Source organism: Triplophysa dalaica, chromosome 3, assembly GCF_015846415.1.
Source record: "Triplophysa dalaica isolate WHDGS20190420 chromosome 3, ASM1584641v1, whole genome shotgun sequence".
Lineage (NCBI taxonomy): Eukaryota > Metazoa > Chordata > Actinopteri > Cypriniformes > Nemacheilidae > Triplophysa > Triplophysa dalaica.
In genome coordinates, this window is record NC_079544.1 from 6,566,221 (window position 1) to 6,580,464 (window position 14,244).

At 35.8% G+C, this 14,244-nt stretch overlaps 2 protein-coding genes across 3 annotated transcripts; one reads left to right on the top strand and one right to left on the bottom strand.

Annotated features, from left to right (window-relative positions):
• The first annotated feature begins 3,646 nt into the window (after positions 1-3,646).
• On the top strand, positions 3,647-7,410 carry LOC130418349 (uncharacterized). Its single transcript, XM_056744435.1, has 6 exons — positions 3,647-3,784; positions 3,981-4,281; positions 5,240-5,295; positions 6,353-6,664; positions 6,807-6,893; positions 6,991-7,410. Exons 1-6 carry the CDS (start codon positions 3,733-3,735, stop codon positions 7,143-7,145), a joined length of 963 nt encoding a protein of 320 aa, XP_056600413.1. The 5' UTR covers positions 3,647-3,732; the 3' UTR covers positions 7,146-7,410.
• Positions 7,411-8,347: 937 nt separating this feature from the next.
• stard3nl (STARD3 N-terminal like) lies at positions 8,348-14,106 on the bottom strand. 2 transcript variants are annotated; one of them, XM_056740733.1, is made up of 9 exons: positions 13,979-14,106; positions 12,700-12,960; positions 12,447-12,524; positions 11,969-12,046; positions 11,693-11,746; positions 11,493-11,610; positions 11,251-11,352; positions 9,452-9,503; positions 8,348-9,367 (listed from the first exon to the last, which is right to left on the bottom strand). In XM_056740733.1, coding segments are annotated over exons 2-9 (669 nt in total). In that variant the 5' UTR covers positions 12,886-12,960; positions 13,979-14,106; the 3' UTR covers positions 8,348-9,366. The 2 variants fall into 2 exon arrangements, with proteins under 2 accessions (XP_056596711.1, XP_056596712.1); XM_056740734.1 differs by having other exon boundaries at positions 9,448-9,503.
• Positions 14,107-14,244: the final 138 nt, after the last annotated feature.

Consider the following 14,244-nt stretch of genomic DNA (forward strand, 5'->3'; position numbering starts at 1 on the left):
CCCAGTGGAGAACATGGCGTGAGAACCCAAGTGCAGGCACAGACAGGACAAGGCAGATGAAGGGGTTAACGGATTTATTAAATAATAACAGGGCTATAAAACACAAAACAAAACCCACGCGGGGGAAAACAGGACAGGAATCTATAACTTTAACAGGAAACACTGACTAACTAAGACTACAAAACAAACACTGGAAATACAAACACTAAACTTACACTTACTATGACAAGGGTGATAAACACGACCAGACACGGGCAAGGAACAGTCAAAACAGCATACAGGGTATCATATACAATGAACGCGCACAGGACAATGGAACATGAGGACTCTTTATAGGGAAGACAGACAGAGGATCATAACGAGCAACAGGTGCTGGGGATTAGCACTAAGGAGAGGCTGACGAGGAACGAGATGTAGGGAACAATGACGAGACACGAGAAAGATCACTCAATCTCACACAAAACCATAGGTTATGCCATGACTCCACTCAAACAACAAGAATAAACATGACATGATAGTGGAATCATGACAAACAGTCACTTGTGTTTAGTTATAATATAACAATTCATCTTATATTTCATTTGCAGTGTATTGATATTTTTTAGTTAATTTATTCGATTACATGAAATTAAAACTACTCAGGACTTATTCTTTGCAGACGCTTACCGGGAGTTAAATTTGGGCACATAACATTTATGTTATTGACGCTGAAAATACTTATAAACTAAGGCATGTGATTGGTTGTGTACAAGATTCTTGAAAATAGGGGGAGGGATGTGATAGTAATACTACAGTAATTATTAGTAAATTATAAACCTCTTTCTTTAAGAACATTTTACATTAGCTTAACATTTATTAGCATTTATTCACATCTGGTGAATACATACAGTAGTTTATAGCATCATTACCGTGTCTGTCAATTCCTTCCTGTGGAACAAACAAACTCGCATGAGACCGGGAAACTTAGCAACATTACAGCCACCTATTTATTAACTCGATGAAGACAACCCACATCCCAGAGAAACAGCAGAAGATCTTCACACTCCTACAGCCATCATGCAATTTCCATCCCTGTTGTTCCTTATATACCTGATATGTAGAGGTAAGTTTGGAATTTTTTAGCCGTATCACCATTTGCTGTTACCATTAAAGCATTTTAACCTCCATTAACAGTTCATCTGTGCTTCTCTCAGTGGTTGAAGGTGTGGAGCTGCGACAGAAAATGTCACTCACCAAATCAATGGGAAAACTAGCCATCATAGATTGTGATTTCCCAGATCAGTGCTCATATTACATCCACTGGTATCAGAAAAGAGAAGCAGAAACCTTTAAAAGAATTCTGACTTCAAAAATCAGCGATGGATTGACACAAAATGAATCTGGGGATGAATCCTTCAAATCAGAAAAGACCAGGTCAAATAATTTTATTTTAAAAATCCACCACCTGACCAAACAACATTCGGCAACATATTACTGTGCTTGCTGGGTCTCAGTCAGCACGGTGTGCGTATATACTGAAACCCTGAACAAAAACTCTCTCTCTCCTAAACAAACCACAACACTTATCTATAGAGGCCCCTGTCTATATGTGTTGTCTGTGATTACACAGGATAAGAGCATAGAAGAGAGGAAACCATCATTATGTGACCATTGATCTACAGGTCGTTGCGTCTGTTCCTTAAAAGTATAACATGAATACAGAAATATAAATATATAGCTTAATTCAGTATTTGGTTATTTTAACAAAGCATATACTTTATTTTAATCATAACAAGTCCAGAAACACTCTGGGCCCAAATAAAAAGACAATAATCCATATTATAAAGTTTGTTATTACTCCTTATTTATTATTAAAAAGTCGTTATTAAAAAGGTTAAACTACACATCAAAAACATTTACCAATTCATCTTCTTGTCATATTAAGGTTTAGTTCTTTGTTTATTTGGTTTGTTTTTTATTTCTTAAAGTAATTTCTTGCTAAAGTTGTTAAGTCACTTGTTACCCTAGTTACCAATTATTTTCCCATGTGTCTTTGTTACTTTAGGTGACTTGTTCCACCTGTTCTCTATAAACAGCCTTCTCTTTCAGTTGGCCTTTGTCTTTTCTTGTTTTTAATTTGTGTATGTTCCTTCAAACGTTTTCTTGTTTGTCGAGAATTTTGTATGAATTTTTTGTGTCATGCATCTTTGAATAGTGCTCACAACATGACTGTAATAAGGTTCAGCAGTTGGGAAGCAATGAGGCAGGAACCGGCGAACATTTAAATAAAGTTGAATCAAAATAATCACACAATAACAAAGAAGTAAAAGGCCGGCAGCCACCTCACGGTTGGGTTTAAGCCATAAGAATATAAATATAAACTTAAACATGTCCGGGCCATGTCCTCTCCCGTCGCTCGTCCTCTTATGCTCCCGATTTCCTCTGTGAGATATGCGGGACCGGTGTGCGCACAGCTGATTCCAACTATCTCTCACGCCACCGGACCCGCCCCACCGCTCTCGTCCCGCCTTCCTCACCACAATGACAATTCCCATACTGCACGTCATCACTGATTAAATCAGAATCAAAGAGCTTTATTGCCGAGTTTGGTTGGACACACAAGGAATTTGTCTTAGTGACAGAAGCTTCCAGTGCAGATACAGGTAAAAAACGAGTAAGGCACAGGTAACAAAATGTAAAAAAATTATATTTGACCGACAACACAAATTTGACGAAAACGACATTATTAGAATATTAGACAATCGTTCTTGTAGATTGGGGAGGGTTGTGCCAGTGATTCCCTCAGCAGTCCCGACTTTCCGTTGTAGTCTTTGGAGGTCAGTTTTTGCAGAGCTGAACCGAACCAGACAGTTATGGAAGTGCAAAGGACAGATTCAAAGAAAGCTGACTTGTGGGTCCTGTGGCAGGTTGAACTTCCTCAGCGGGCGAAGGACAAAAGATTCAATGTGAATTTCCCACTTTAGGTCCTGTTAGATGGTGGTGCCCAGGAACCCGAATGACTCTACTGCGGCCACAGTGCTGTTCATGATTGTGAGTGGGGGGGAAGCCGGGTGTTTTACTATCATCTACTATCATCTCCACTGTTTATAAAGTCTTTAGCTCCAAGTTGTTATGACTGCACCAGACAGAAAGCAGCTCAAACTCACTTTTGTTAGCAGACTCGTCACCGTCCTGGATAAGGCCGATAACTGTAGTGTAGTCTGCATGTATACTTCAGGAACTTTGACAGAGGGGTCAGTAGAGGTGCAATCGTTTTTGACAGGGAGAAGAGCAGAGGGGATAGCACACATCCCTAGGGGGCACCAGTGCTGATGGAACTGTTGGATGTGAATTTACCAATTTAGGCTGTTGCCTGTCTGTCAGAAAGCTGGTGATCCATTGACTGACAGAGCTAAGAACAGAGAGCTGAACATTTTCGAAGCCTTAAAGAAAAGAAAAATCAAATGAAATGGTTATTTAAAAAGTTGTTATATTATATTCTATAGTGCTGGCTGGGCTCTTGCTGGAATGTTAAATATAACTAACATAAAAACTAAAAAGTTGATGAAGCAGATGTATATAACAGGAAAGACTTAGAGTAGCCCCTGTTGGTAACAGTGTGATATTGTTTTGAGTACATGATGAAACTTGAGCACAAGGGCAGAAACTCAACCTCCCAGTTGTTACTCACAGAAATGAATTTCACCCTCACCCCAGAATCAAGAAGATTTGACAGACTCTTTCTCTCTGAACATGACTCTTCTACAGCTGTCTTTTCTCTTGCTTTTTTACCATATATATAGAGGTATGTTCTCATTATTTATTTGCTTGTGTAATTATTTATCTATCTTAATTTTTATTGTTTCATCATTTTATCTTATCACAAAAACTTTTTTGAAGAATTATGAATCTGTTTATTTCAAAATTAGTTGTCATGCTGGTCATTGTGTCTTATGGTTCTGACAATCATGTAGTGTAATGCGTGCTTTTCTTTCTTCTAGTGAATGGAAATGCGAAACTGGTACAGATCATGGCAGTGGTGAAATCTGAGTCCAAGACAGTTTCTATAAACTGTAATTTCCCTTCAGACTGCATTAGTTACATTCACTGGTATCAGAAAAAAGAGGGAGAAACATTAAAGAGAATTGTATATGCATCAATCAGTGATGGAGCTGCTTACAATGATGCTAATGCTGATTCATTTAAAATTGATAAGAAAGGCTCAAATATGGCTTTGAAAATATACGATGCAAAGAAAGAGCATTCTGCAATATATTATTGCGCTTGTTGGATCTCAGGCGGCACAGTGATTGTTAATACTAAAACCCTGTTCAAAAACTGCTCGTTTCCTGCCGTCATCAAAAACCAGTAACCAAAACCACATTTACATTTTACAGAATAAAACATGAGCGTATACTATTCAACTACTATCACTAATACATCAAGATCCAAGAAGTAAAGCATGTTTGACACAACAGCCTTGAACAAAAGGAAACTCATGCTGCTGAAAAAAAAAAAATATATATATACTATTAGATTAAGTGAATCAACAGGAATTCAAAAACGCAGGAAACCTTGCTAATGGATTATTGGATGCAGGGCCATCACTTGAAATCATGGGGTCTGTGACAACGTTGTGGTGTCTCATAAACACTGCAATAGTCTGTACGAATGGGGCCCATTTTATTTGTCTTAATAAATATGTCAATCAAACTATTGCATCCTCTACTGGCAGCAATATGATAACACATGCAGCGAACAACTAATGTTGGAACTTGGAAAATAAAGCACTTTAAAAATAAACACAATGGTTGAATTTTTTTACTTTCTTACAGTACGTGATGAAAAGTCTAGGAATTTTATACATCAGTGTGATCTGAGAGCAACTACTATATTTTCTGCAAAAGAAGCATCTTTTTGTTGAGGCAGAAGTTACTGTGGGAGACAGGAAAGTCTTTGGTTCAGGCACCAGACTGTATGTGACAGGTAAGGACAAGTTTATATAAATATTATTTGCCAGTCCGTTTTTAAACGCTTGTAAGGTTTTTGAAAATATTCTTCCAAATGATGTGTGCTTCAGTCAGGAATAGGAGTTAGGCTACCTCGATAGTACTAATATAGATAAACAACAACAGTCATTCTGGATTTCTTTATATAAGATAATTCTGTTAAAATGGTGTATGACATCTGTGACCCTCCAAGATGTACCAGGATAGTGGGTTTTGTGTTATTCAGAAGTAATTGTAATAGAATTAATCGAAGTGGGCAACTACTATATCAAACGTTTTGGATCTGGAACAAGGCTGATTGTTACCGGTAAGAAAATAGTGACCGAAATTCTTCTTGTTTATAAAATGATGTAAATTCCAATTCAAACTGAGTTATAAAAGCTGTTTCAACCTATGGCTGGACAAACTCAAGCGTTGGTTTACATTAAGCTAGAAAAGATCCATATTTTACCCATCGAATGGTTGAAACAACACATAGGCTACAAAATTTTTTAGAGTGAAGTTAGCAGGTTCTGTGTTATTCAGAAGTATTTGTAATAGAATTAATCTTAGTGGGCAACTGGATCAAACGCTTTGGATCTGGAACACGACTAATAGTTACCGGTAGGAAAACGAGTCATTCGTCTTGTTTATAAATTTGTGTAAATCATGAACTAACATTTATTTTAAAGCCCATGGTTGGTTAACATATGGACAAACCCAAAAGTTAAGGGATAAAGAAACCTAGAAATGAAGAGTTTGGCTCCCGAAATTGGGTCAATCCGTTTTTAAAGATTTTCAAAAATCATGTTTTTTATTATGTTATCATGTTTTTATGGTGTAGGTGTATTTTTGAGTTATTATGTATTAAATCAAAACAAACCAACTGGAGTTTGATCGATATTGATTGGAATGCACAATAAAAAACATGATTTTTGAAAATCTTTAAAAACGGAGTTATCTCATTTTGGAACCAAACTCTTTAAATGAACCTTATTTTACCCAACCGTGGTTTAAAATGAGTATTTTATGGGAGGTCAATGCAGTATATATTTTGCGTTATTCAGAAGTTTTTGTAAAAGAGTAAATAAGTGAACGAGGCTGGATCAAACATTATGGATCTGGAACGTACAGGAAACAGTGTCGAAGACTTTGTTCTTGTTTATTCATATAAAATCTAAGCTTTAGTCGCATTCATAGAATGCCGGTTTTTTAAGCCATGGTTGAGAAAAATGGACATTTAATAAAAATCGTGGAAAAAAAATATATATTTTTTAGAAATACGTAGGCTAATTCTGTAAATTGAAAATAGGATTTTTTTTAACCGGCCTATACTTCCAGGTTAACAGTTAATTGATGTTATATTACTATTTTTCTCTCTGAAGGCAAAGGTCTCGTGGAGCCACGTCTAACGGCATATTCACGATCAGAAAAACATCGGGAAAAAAGTATTATGTTATGTCAAGCCAGCGATATGTTTCCTGACCTTGTCAAATTCTCATGGAAATCGAAGAGCTCGACAGGAGATTGGACCAAAACGACAAGTGGAGATGTTGTGGAACAGAGGGATGAAAAGGAGAACAACATTTTCGTGACAAGTATGTTGATTGTAGATAAAGACACGGCCAAAAACAACAACTACCAATGCACTGTTGAACATGAGGGAGGCAAAACCAAAACAGCTGAAGTAAAATCAGGTAAATAACTTTTACACAATTGCTGCATTTAGCTTAAAAACATATTTTTTGAAATGTTGATTTTGGTCATTCCTATATATTTATACAGTATATATACATTATGGGCTTTATGTGTCTGAGTAATTTTCCTGTTATATTCAAGATAAAGTCGAAAAATCAGAGAAAAGACCTAAGGATGACAGTCCGAATCCAACATGTCCACCCAGCGAGAACACAAAACAGAATTTAGGTGAATACATGTAAAAATATGATTGTCTAACTTGTACAATATGTGTAAATAATAATAATAATATTAACAATAATAAATGTGCTTTTTCCTATAACAGAAAGCGTGGATCAAAAACCCAGTTTCTATCTGTTTGTCTATGCATATGGTATAATGCTCATGAAGAACGGAGTATACTTAGTTACTGTCTGTATATTTCTACTCAAGAGAAAGGCTGGAAAGAAAGATGAGAGCTCCCAGGAGCCAAGTAAATGAAAAAAAACATCACGCAAAAACAATTACTGGTATTTTTTAATTCCATGATAATGTGCATATTATTATTTTCTACACATTTTGTCATCTTACTTTAATTATTTTTTTCTTTCATGGTGTTGCTCATATTTGTTAATGCAGTACTCTGTCACATTTGATTGATTGCTTGGATTATTCAACATTATTTTTTCCAACAGCTTTTGAAAAAAGTAATTTTAAATAGCACTCTTTAAAATAGGCAATTAAATATTGTGATTTTAAGAACTGATGTATTCTTGTGAAATCTGAGTTTTTGGTTTTTGTTTGCAATGTTTTCTTATTTTAAGTCCTTCTGCTGAAACTTTCCTCTGACTCACAAAATAAAATCTTCTAAACCTCATTAAAGCCTGATACTTGTTTTTGCATACATAACATAAAATAACTTTTTTACAATCATACATTTATGTTTAAAAACCAAGAAAGATTTTTGAAAAAATACGCTTAATGAACCTGATAAATTACAGGTTAATACAAAGTGTTTGCAAGATTATATTGAAGTGAAATTAAATGCAAACTAGTTATTAGTAATAGCTAGTTAGTTAGTTATATTAACAAAATAATGCATTAATTAAATACATAGCATTTATTAAAGTAACATTAAAAGTCACATTAAGTAAAACAGAAAAAGTATTGGTCAAATTCTCATTATATGTGCATTAAACATTTCAATAATAAAATAAATACACTGAAAAACTTACAAATAACAATAAATATAATAAAAATACATGTTTGAAGAAAGCTACTACAATATCTATAAATATCTCAGATTCACTTTGTGTATGGTTTACTTTTATTAGTAACATTACACATGATACATTTCTGTCATAATTTTTTTAGTTATCATACGTTTAAAAACATTATCGAAATTGCCGTGGTAGGAAAATGTGGTTGGGTATGTACAAGCTTGCTGGAAAGAAAACATGCACCAGTTTAACCACAGCATGATTTGCTGATAATGTATTAGCGGCTGCAGGGTGTTTGTCTTGCTCATCTAAGCTGTTATTTGTGGGCAAGGAGGTTTGACTGCACTATTCGTGAGAACGCAAACTGACTCTTAGCCTCAGTTTCCGCTGCACTTGTTTTTCTCACCTTCACATTGATTGCAAAGCAATCCATTATCTATGCATGCATTAAACTGATGAACAAAATAACATAACAGTACACACTTAGGAAAAACGGTAATTGTTTTAATACAGAATGAAATACAGTCTAACATTGTCCAACATACAAGGCTTATGAGTGCATATGAAGATAGCTGTCATTGCCTAACTGTTTTAAGCAATCTGGAGGTCCTAGACCTGCACCAGGTAGGCCTACATAGACCCTTATTCTGTAAGTGCGGCACAGGTAAACATAGAATGTTCAATGTTCTGGAATGCTTTCTGATATGGAGCCAAAAACAAACATAAAATCAGATCACTATTCATGCATACACTGTAAATTCTTCCTTTAAGAACATTTCGTGCTGAATAAGGTGAGTCCTTTATATTGCAAGTAAACAAAATATACATTTTTAAATCAAGCCTGTCACTCAACGTTCATTCAAAACACTAGTGACTTATAGACAAGGCATTAAAACAGAAAAAACATGAGAGAATCAAAGAAAGAACAGCAAATGTTCACACAGTAAACAGAGGCAGTGCAGACCTGAGACTTGTACTGTTATACACATTGAGGTCCTGTCCAGTGATGCTTATGCAATCAAAGATATAAAAAACCTTTATAGACTCAATGCAGACACGTGGATTTAACACCATGAACCGGTGGGTCTGCAATGACTGTGTTATGCAGGAGCAGAGTTGAGAACAACATAAACATGTAAACATATGCCTCGTGATGAGCGCCGATATCATCCCTAGATTATAGGATTCACATATACACACTGTATTGTTCACATTAAAATCCTTCATTCTTTTTAATAAGCACTGCACAATTAACAGAATGCTTTATGTTCTGTTGTAAAAGTAAAGACGCAAACAAAAACAAATCAATTTTACTAAGAGCTTTGACTTAAGGGTTAAAGTGAGACAGAGAAAGAAACTTCTGACTGTTGCAAAGGAAGATCTATGTGGAAGAAACGCTCTATCGTTGGTGACACACGCATTCAAACTCATGCAAGGACAAGTCGAGTAGTCCCGGACACGGCTGTTGTAAGACCCCTGAACTCTGAGTAGTGGTCTGAGCTTCTGTTAAAAAAGAATAAAGAAATCGTATTATTTACAAGAAGAAAATAAAGCTGATTGAACAGAAGAATTTCGTTTAATACCTACTAGACAATAGGCTTCTCCAGATCAAGTTTATCATCAAGGTCTTCATCAGAGTCTACAGAAACAGAAGATGAGTTTTAGGTTTTTAGTGATGAGTGTTAATATTTTTGTATTTAGTGTTAAAGAAATGAACGTATTACTGCAGGCCGACTCAACATGTCTGTTCACTGTTAAAACTGACAGTCGAAAAAATATCCAGGCACCAATGAGATTTTTTTTTTTTAGCAACGAAATGCAAAATGAAAATAAATTAAATATTTATACATATTCAGTTCCTGTGACGCAGATGCAGTATGATCATTAAAATCTACAACACAACACATCACTTCAACAACATTCAACTACAACATTATGTAGATTAAACCCTATGTATTTAGGGAGTCAGTCAGAATTTGGACACAAACCCCAATGTGGACAAAGATGAAAAAGCTCTTTAAAGAAAACCCTGCGGTAATATAAATTTAAAACATAAATTAAGATTGATAGATTTATAAATCTAAATATGACAACATAGAAAACCCTGAACTAAATGTAAAGATTGTAGTAAAGTGTAGTTGAATGTAGTGAAGATGTCAATGAACCAGGTCAAGAATATCATTGGTCCCTGGGATAACACGAAAGAAATAAAAATAAAATCTTTCTGGATTTGCTTGTCTGAAATATTTTGTAATCAGATCAAGATAAAAAGGTGGGTTAAAAAAACTAAAACATGGGTTAATATTTTAGCAATATAATGATCCCAGTGATATTATATAAAATCTGGAGCAAATGTGCCTTGGAGATGTTAAAACATGAAATTTATCAAAGCTGTACAAAATTGTACCCAAACAGCTTATTGTGTTTTGTCATAACTGAATTTGTCCACAACTGTATATATTTATTTTCAGAGATCACTTCAAATTTATCTTTAATCTACATTTCTACATGTATAGTTGTCAATTGTGGCTAAAAGCAAACCTAAGAAGTAACATAGTCACCCTACAGCAATGTGAAAGGCTGACAACATTTTTTCGAGATCTGTTCAAACTTTTTTGTTATTTTGACCCGTTTGTCCAGTTATTTTCTGCAAATATTTTTATTTGCAATTTAGGAGAAAAGCTGTCAATAGTTCAAAGCATGACAAAATAGTTAACACACAATTAATTCAGATAAACAGAATTTTTGAGTAGTCGCTGAATTATTTTAGAACCGTTTTATGGCATAGCATAGCAAGAGTTTATTTGCAAAAACCAGTAACCCGTTTTTCTTTTATTAAAAAAATCATGTTTTTTCATAATAACAAATAAATAGCCAACCAACACAAAAAAACACAAAAACAAGATAACATAACAAAAACATGATTTTTCTCATTTATCTGTTATCAAATCTATGCATTAATCTTTTTTAGCTGTACACAGTACTGAAGTGCACTGTAATAAACTCAAGATATATTATCCATTAATATCTCCACCATTGACCACAGTGCACCTGAACTATGAAGGCGGCAAATGCAATTCTCAGAAATATGTCAGTTGCTGTAACGTGAACAGGGTGAGAACATGAGCTCAGTTTAACTGTTATAATTAAAGGTCAAAGACACACACACTCACACACACACACACACACACACACACACACACACACACACAAACAAACACACACAAAAAAACACTGTAATGTTAAATTGAAAATCTTTGATGTGCAAACCATTTGGTGCACGATCGCAAAAGGGGAAAGACACTGACTAGATATAACATTCATAAACATAACTTGCAATACACAATATAGAAGATACTCATGTGTTTCAGGGTTCAAGTCATTACCTGCCATAGATTCAGGAGGGGAGTAGAACTGGCCTTCTGAAACTGCCCTTCCTGGATATAAGAGTGGTTCATGATCTGATGCATGCTGCACTGAAAGAAATCCTATCACATAGGACACACGTGTTGGCCAAATATCATGAAAATCACATAAAAACAAAATGACAGTGAGCTTATACTATCACCCATAAGGATTTATTTTTATATACGTGTTTAATTTGTGTTATTAGAAGTTTGACTCTCACTGATTTCATCACCGGCCTCCTGCGGCAGGACTTTAAAGTCAAGGAGCCACGTCTCTATCCATGCCAGAATGAAGGAGACGATGGGTAACAAGTACCCAAATGCCCCCTGGGACAGAAGCTGGACAACAAGTAGAATTTTTGGTAAATGTGAACTAAATGTGAAATGCAAAAGGAAAAATTGTTTGGAAAACATCTCATACCTTAGACACAATCACTTTAACTATTAAGAAACCAGTGGTGATGGCGGTAGTTATCTGTAATATAGAAATGTGGAAATACGGTTAGAATTACACAAATGAGTACATCTAATCATACATTACTTGACTTATCTAATAGTAGAGGTTAAGGAGTTTTTAACAATAAAAGAAAAATATCCACTGAAAGAAACCAGAGTCAAGTGGTGCAGCTTATTAAAGACTTAAACAACAGTGCCCTCTAGTGGAGGGTGGTGAGAAGTAAAGGAGAAGTCTGCCTACCGCAATAGCCCACCAGTGACGCAGCTTACATACAGCATATGCCAAAATCAAGGCTGCAAAACGGAACACTGCCAAGAGCTGAGGACACAGCAACAGTTAAAATTTGATATTGTAGAAAATGTAATGTAAGCAGTGTAATATAATATATTTCTAAAATATAATATATGGTGTATATGTTTATAGGGAAGCCATGCTGCTGTACTGTACTTGTAAGGGCTGGTTTATCAACATAACATGAAGGATTTGTTGCATTTAACATGTAGACAATGATGTTGGGTAGCAGTTTTAAAATGCTTCATGGTAACATACAGTAACAGTCAAGATAGTTAGATTGATTTTATACAGACTCTGACTCCTTTAAGTCAGAGAATAAACTACTGAACAGGAAAGCGTTTAGGGTTGATGCTGGTAAATTGCCTGTAAAATAACAATACGTTCAAAAATGGATGTGTCATGCCGGGTATTGCACAGTACTTACAAATATATCAAAAAAGGATTTGTGGTAGTCATAGTGCAACACCTCTGTCGTCAGCTGCTGTTGTATACCTCCATTGACCTAGAGGAGGACAGATGAAACAAAGCCATGTGTCATCTGTGCTCATCTAACCAGAATGTAGTCACTATTGAACTGGTAGGAAAATGCTTCATATTTCTACAGCATGATGTCATTTCAACATTCATGACATTACACTAGTAGCAAAAGCCAGGGTAGACGTGATGCTACGACATACGTTCAACTCAATGATCCACAGCAAAGTGACGAACAAAAGGTCAAAGGTCACAAACAGGCAGAAGGTTCTCCGAATATCTGAGATGCTCTTCTTTTCTCCTGCTTCGTACGACTCGATGCGGGCAGAAAGGGGAGTGGAGTGAACGGAGCCCGCACCCCCCACACTGCTGCTGCACTGGCTGGCCATGACTCCTCGGTCTCATCCAATCACGTCACTCCATTCCGCTTTCCGGAAAGTCCGACTCTGTGGTCATGACCAGCTCTGAAGAAACACACAGACAACAGAGACATTTCACACAGTGGCAGGAGCTTTTTAAAGGTGTGGGTGTCACATGATCTGGCCGTCACGATAACCCCCAATTTAAAACCTATTGTCAGTAAGGAAGAAATACTAATGCTGAAGATTGAATAGAAAAAGACGAGGATATATATAACACATACAATGAATTCACCTATAGAATAACCTTTTCAGATTAGACGATTAGTAACTAAATTGAACAAATCATATATATTTCTACTGATAACTGTTATGAGAAGTGACTATTTATATTATGGCCCGGTTAGACTAGTACAGCAAGTCAAACATCATGTTCCAGAAAACACTAAAGAACATAGCAGAGAGTTTAATGGAACAGTGCCTGTCTGTTGTTAGGCAAGTTCCTCCTATTGCTGTCATTTACTGAAAAACGACCAGCAGTGGAATTTTTAAGGCTTCATTGTTTGCATTCCCACACTGCATGTCTTGTTCAACCGCACTAGACAGGATTTGTTCTGCCCTAAAATGAGATATTATTTTTAAAGCTGTTATTATTTATTCATAACTTCATGTTTAACAACTAACAGGAACAAATATGTTGTTGTGTTATCAATGGATCATTGAATATCATCAAGAGGGCCTAGTTCGTCTCTTGACAAAAATATGAATGTACAGTAATGACCAGTAATTTACTTTTAAGATGGATGTGTGTATATTGTGTATTACGTGTACTGGTTGTTACAGAGGGTTGATTAGTATTTTGAACACTAGATGCTAGCATGACACTATCGCAAAACAGGGAAAGCAGGGCAGATTTCTATACATCTGCAATAATTGCACACCACAGATTATAGTGTTAAAATCTTAAAACTGTTCAAATAATAAACGATCACGAATTCACTCTCCTGTAAGCAAGCAATCTTCTTTGGCTGTATTGCCTTGTTGACAAGCACCGATTCATCGTGATTTTGCTGCAACGTTTTGATTTCAAAATACAACGCCGATTTGCGATCGTGTTACTTACCTTGGTTTGTAATCCTGTGAAAGTAAACGTCGTATTTAGGCCAAGTAACAGATCATTGAACGACCATCTGCGTTCGCCAAACTCTCGCACCAGCATCTAATGACTTTCGGTTCAGTCGGACAGGAAACTGTGATGTTGTTTTGGAAAGGGGCTTCTGGGATATGTAGTGCAATCAGGAACTGTGGCAGGTGCACAAACAACTTCACATATAGAAAGAAAGCTTAAGATTTGTTTTTCTTTGTAACATATATTAATGTCTACACATA

Excerpts from the sequence above, each read along its gene's own strand:
- LOC130418349 (XM_056744435.1), top strand. The coding sequence starts at position 3,733 with ATGACTCTTCTACAGCTGTCTTTTCTCTTGCTTTTTTACCATATATAT. Across the intron at positions 5,296-6,352 it reads AACAAGGCTGATTGTTACCG|GCAAAGGTCTCGTGGAGCCA; the intron begins GTAAGAAAATAG and ends TTCTCTCTGAAG. Across the intron at positions 6,665-6,806 it reads AACAGCTGAAGTAAAATCAG|ATAAAGTCGAAAAATCAGAG; the intron begins GTAAATAACTTT and ends GTTATATTCAAG.
- stard3nl (XM_056740733.1), bottom strand. The coding sequence starts at position 12,885 with ATGGCCAGCCAGTGCAGCAGCAGTGTGGGGGGTGCGGGCTCCGTTCAC. Across the intron at positions 12,047-12,446 it reads AATCCTTTTTTGATATATTT|CTCTTGGCAGTGTTCCGTTT; the intron begins GTAAGTACTGTG and ends CTGTGTCCTCAG. Across the intron at positions 11,611-11,692 it reads TTAAAGTGATTGTGTCTAAG|CTTCTGTCCCAGGGGGCATT; the intron begins GTATGAGATGTT and ends CTTGTTGTCCAG.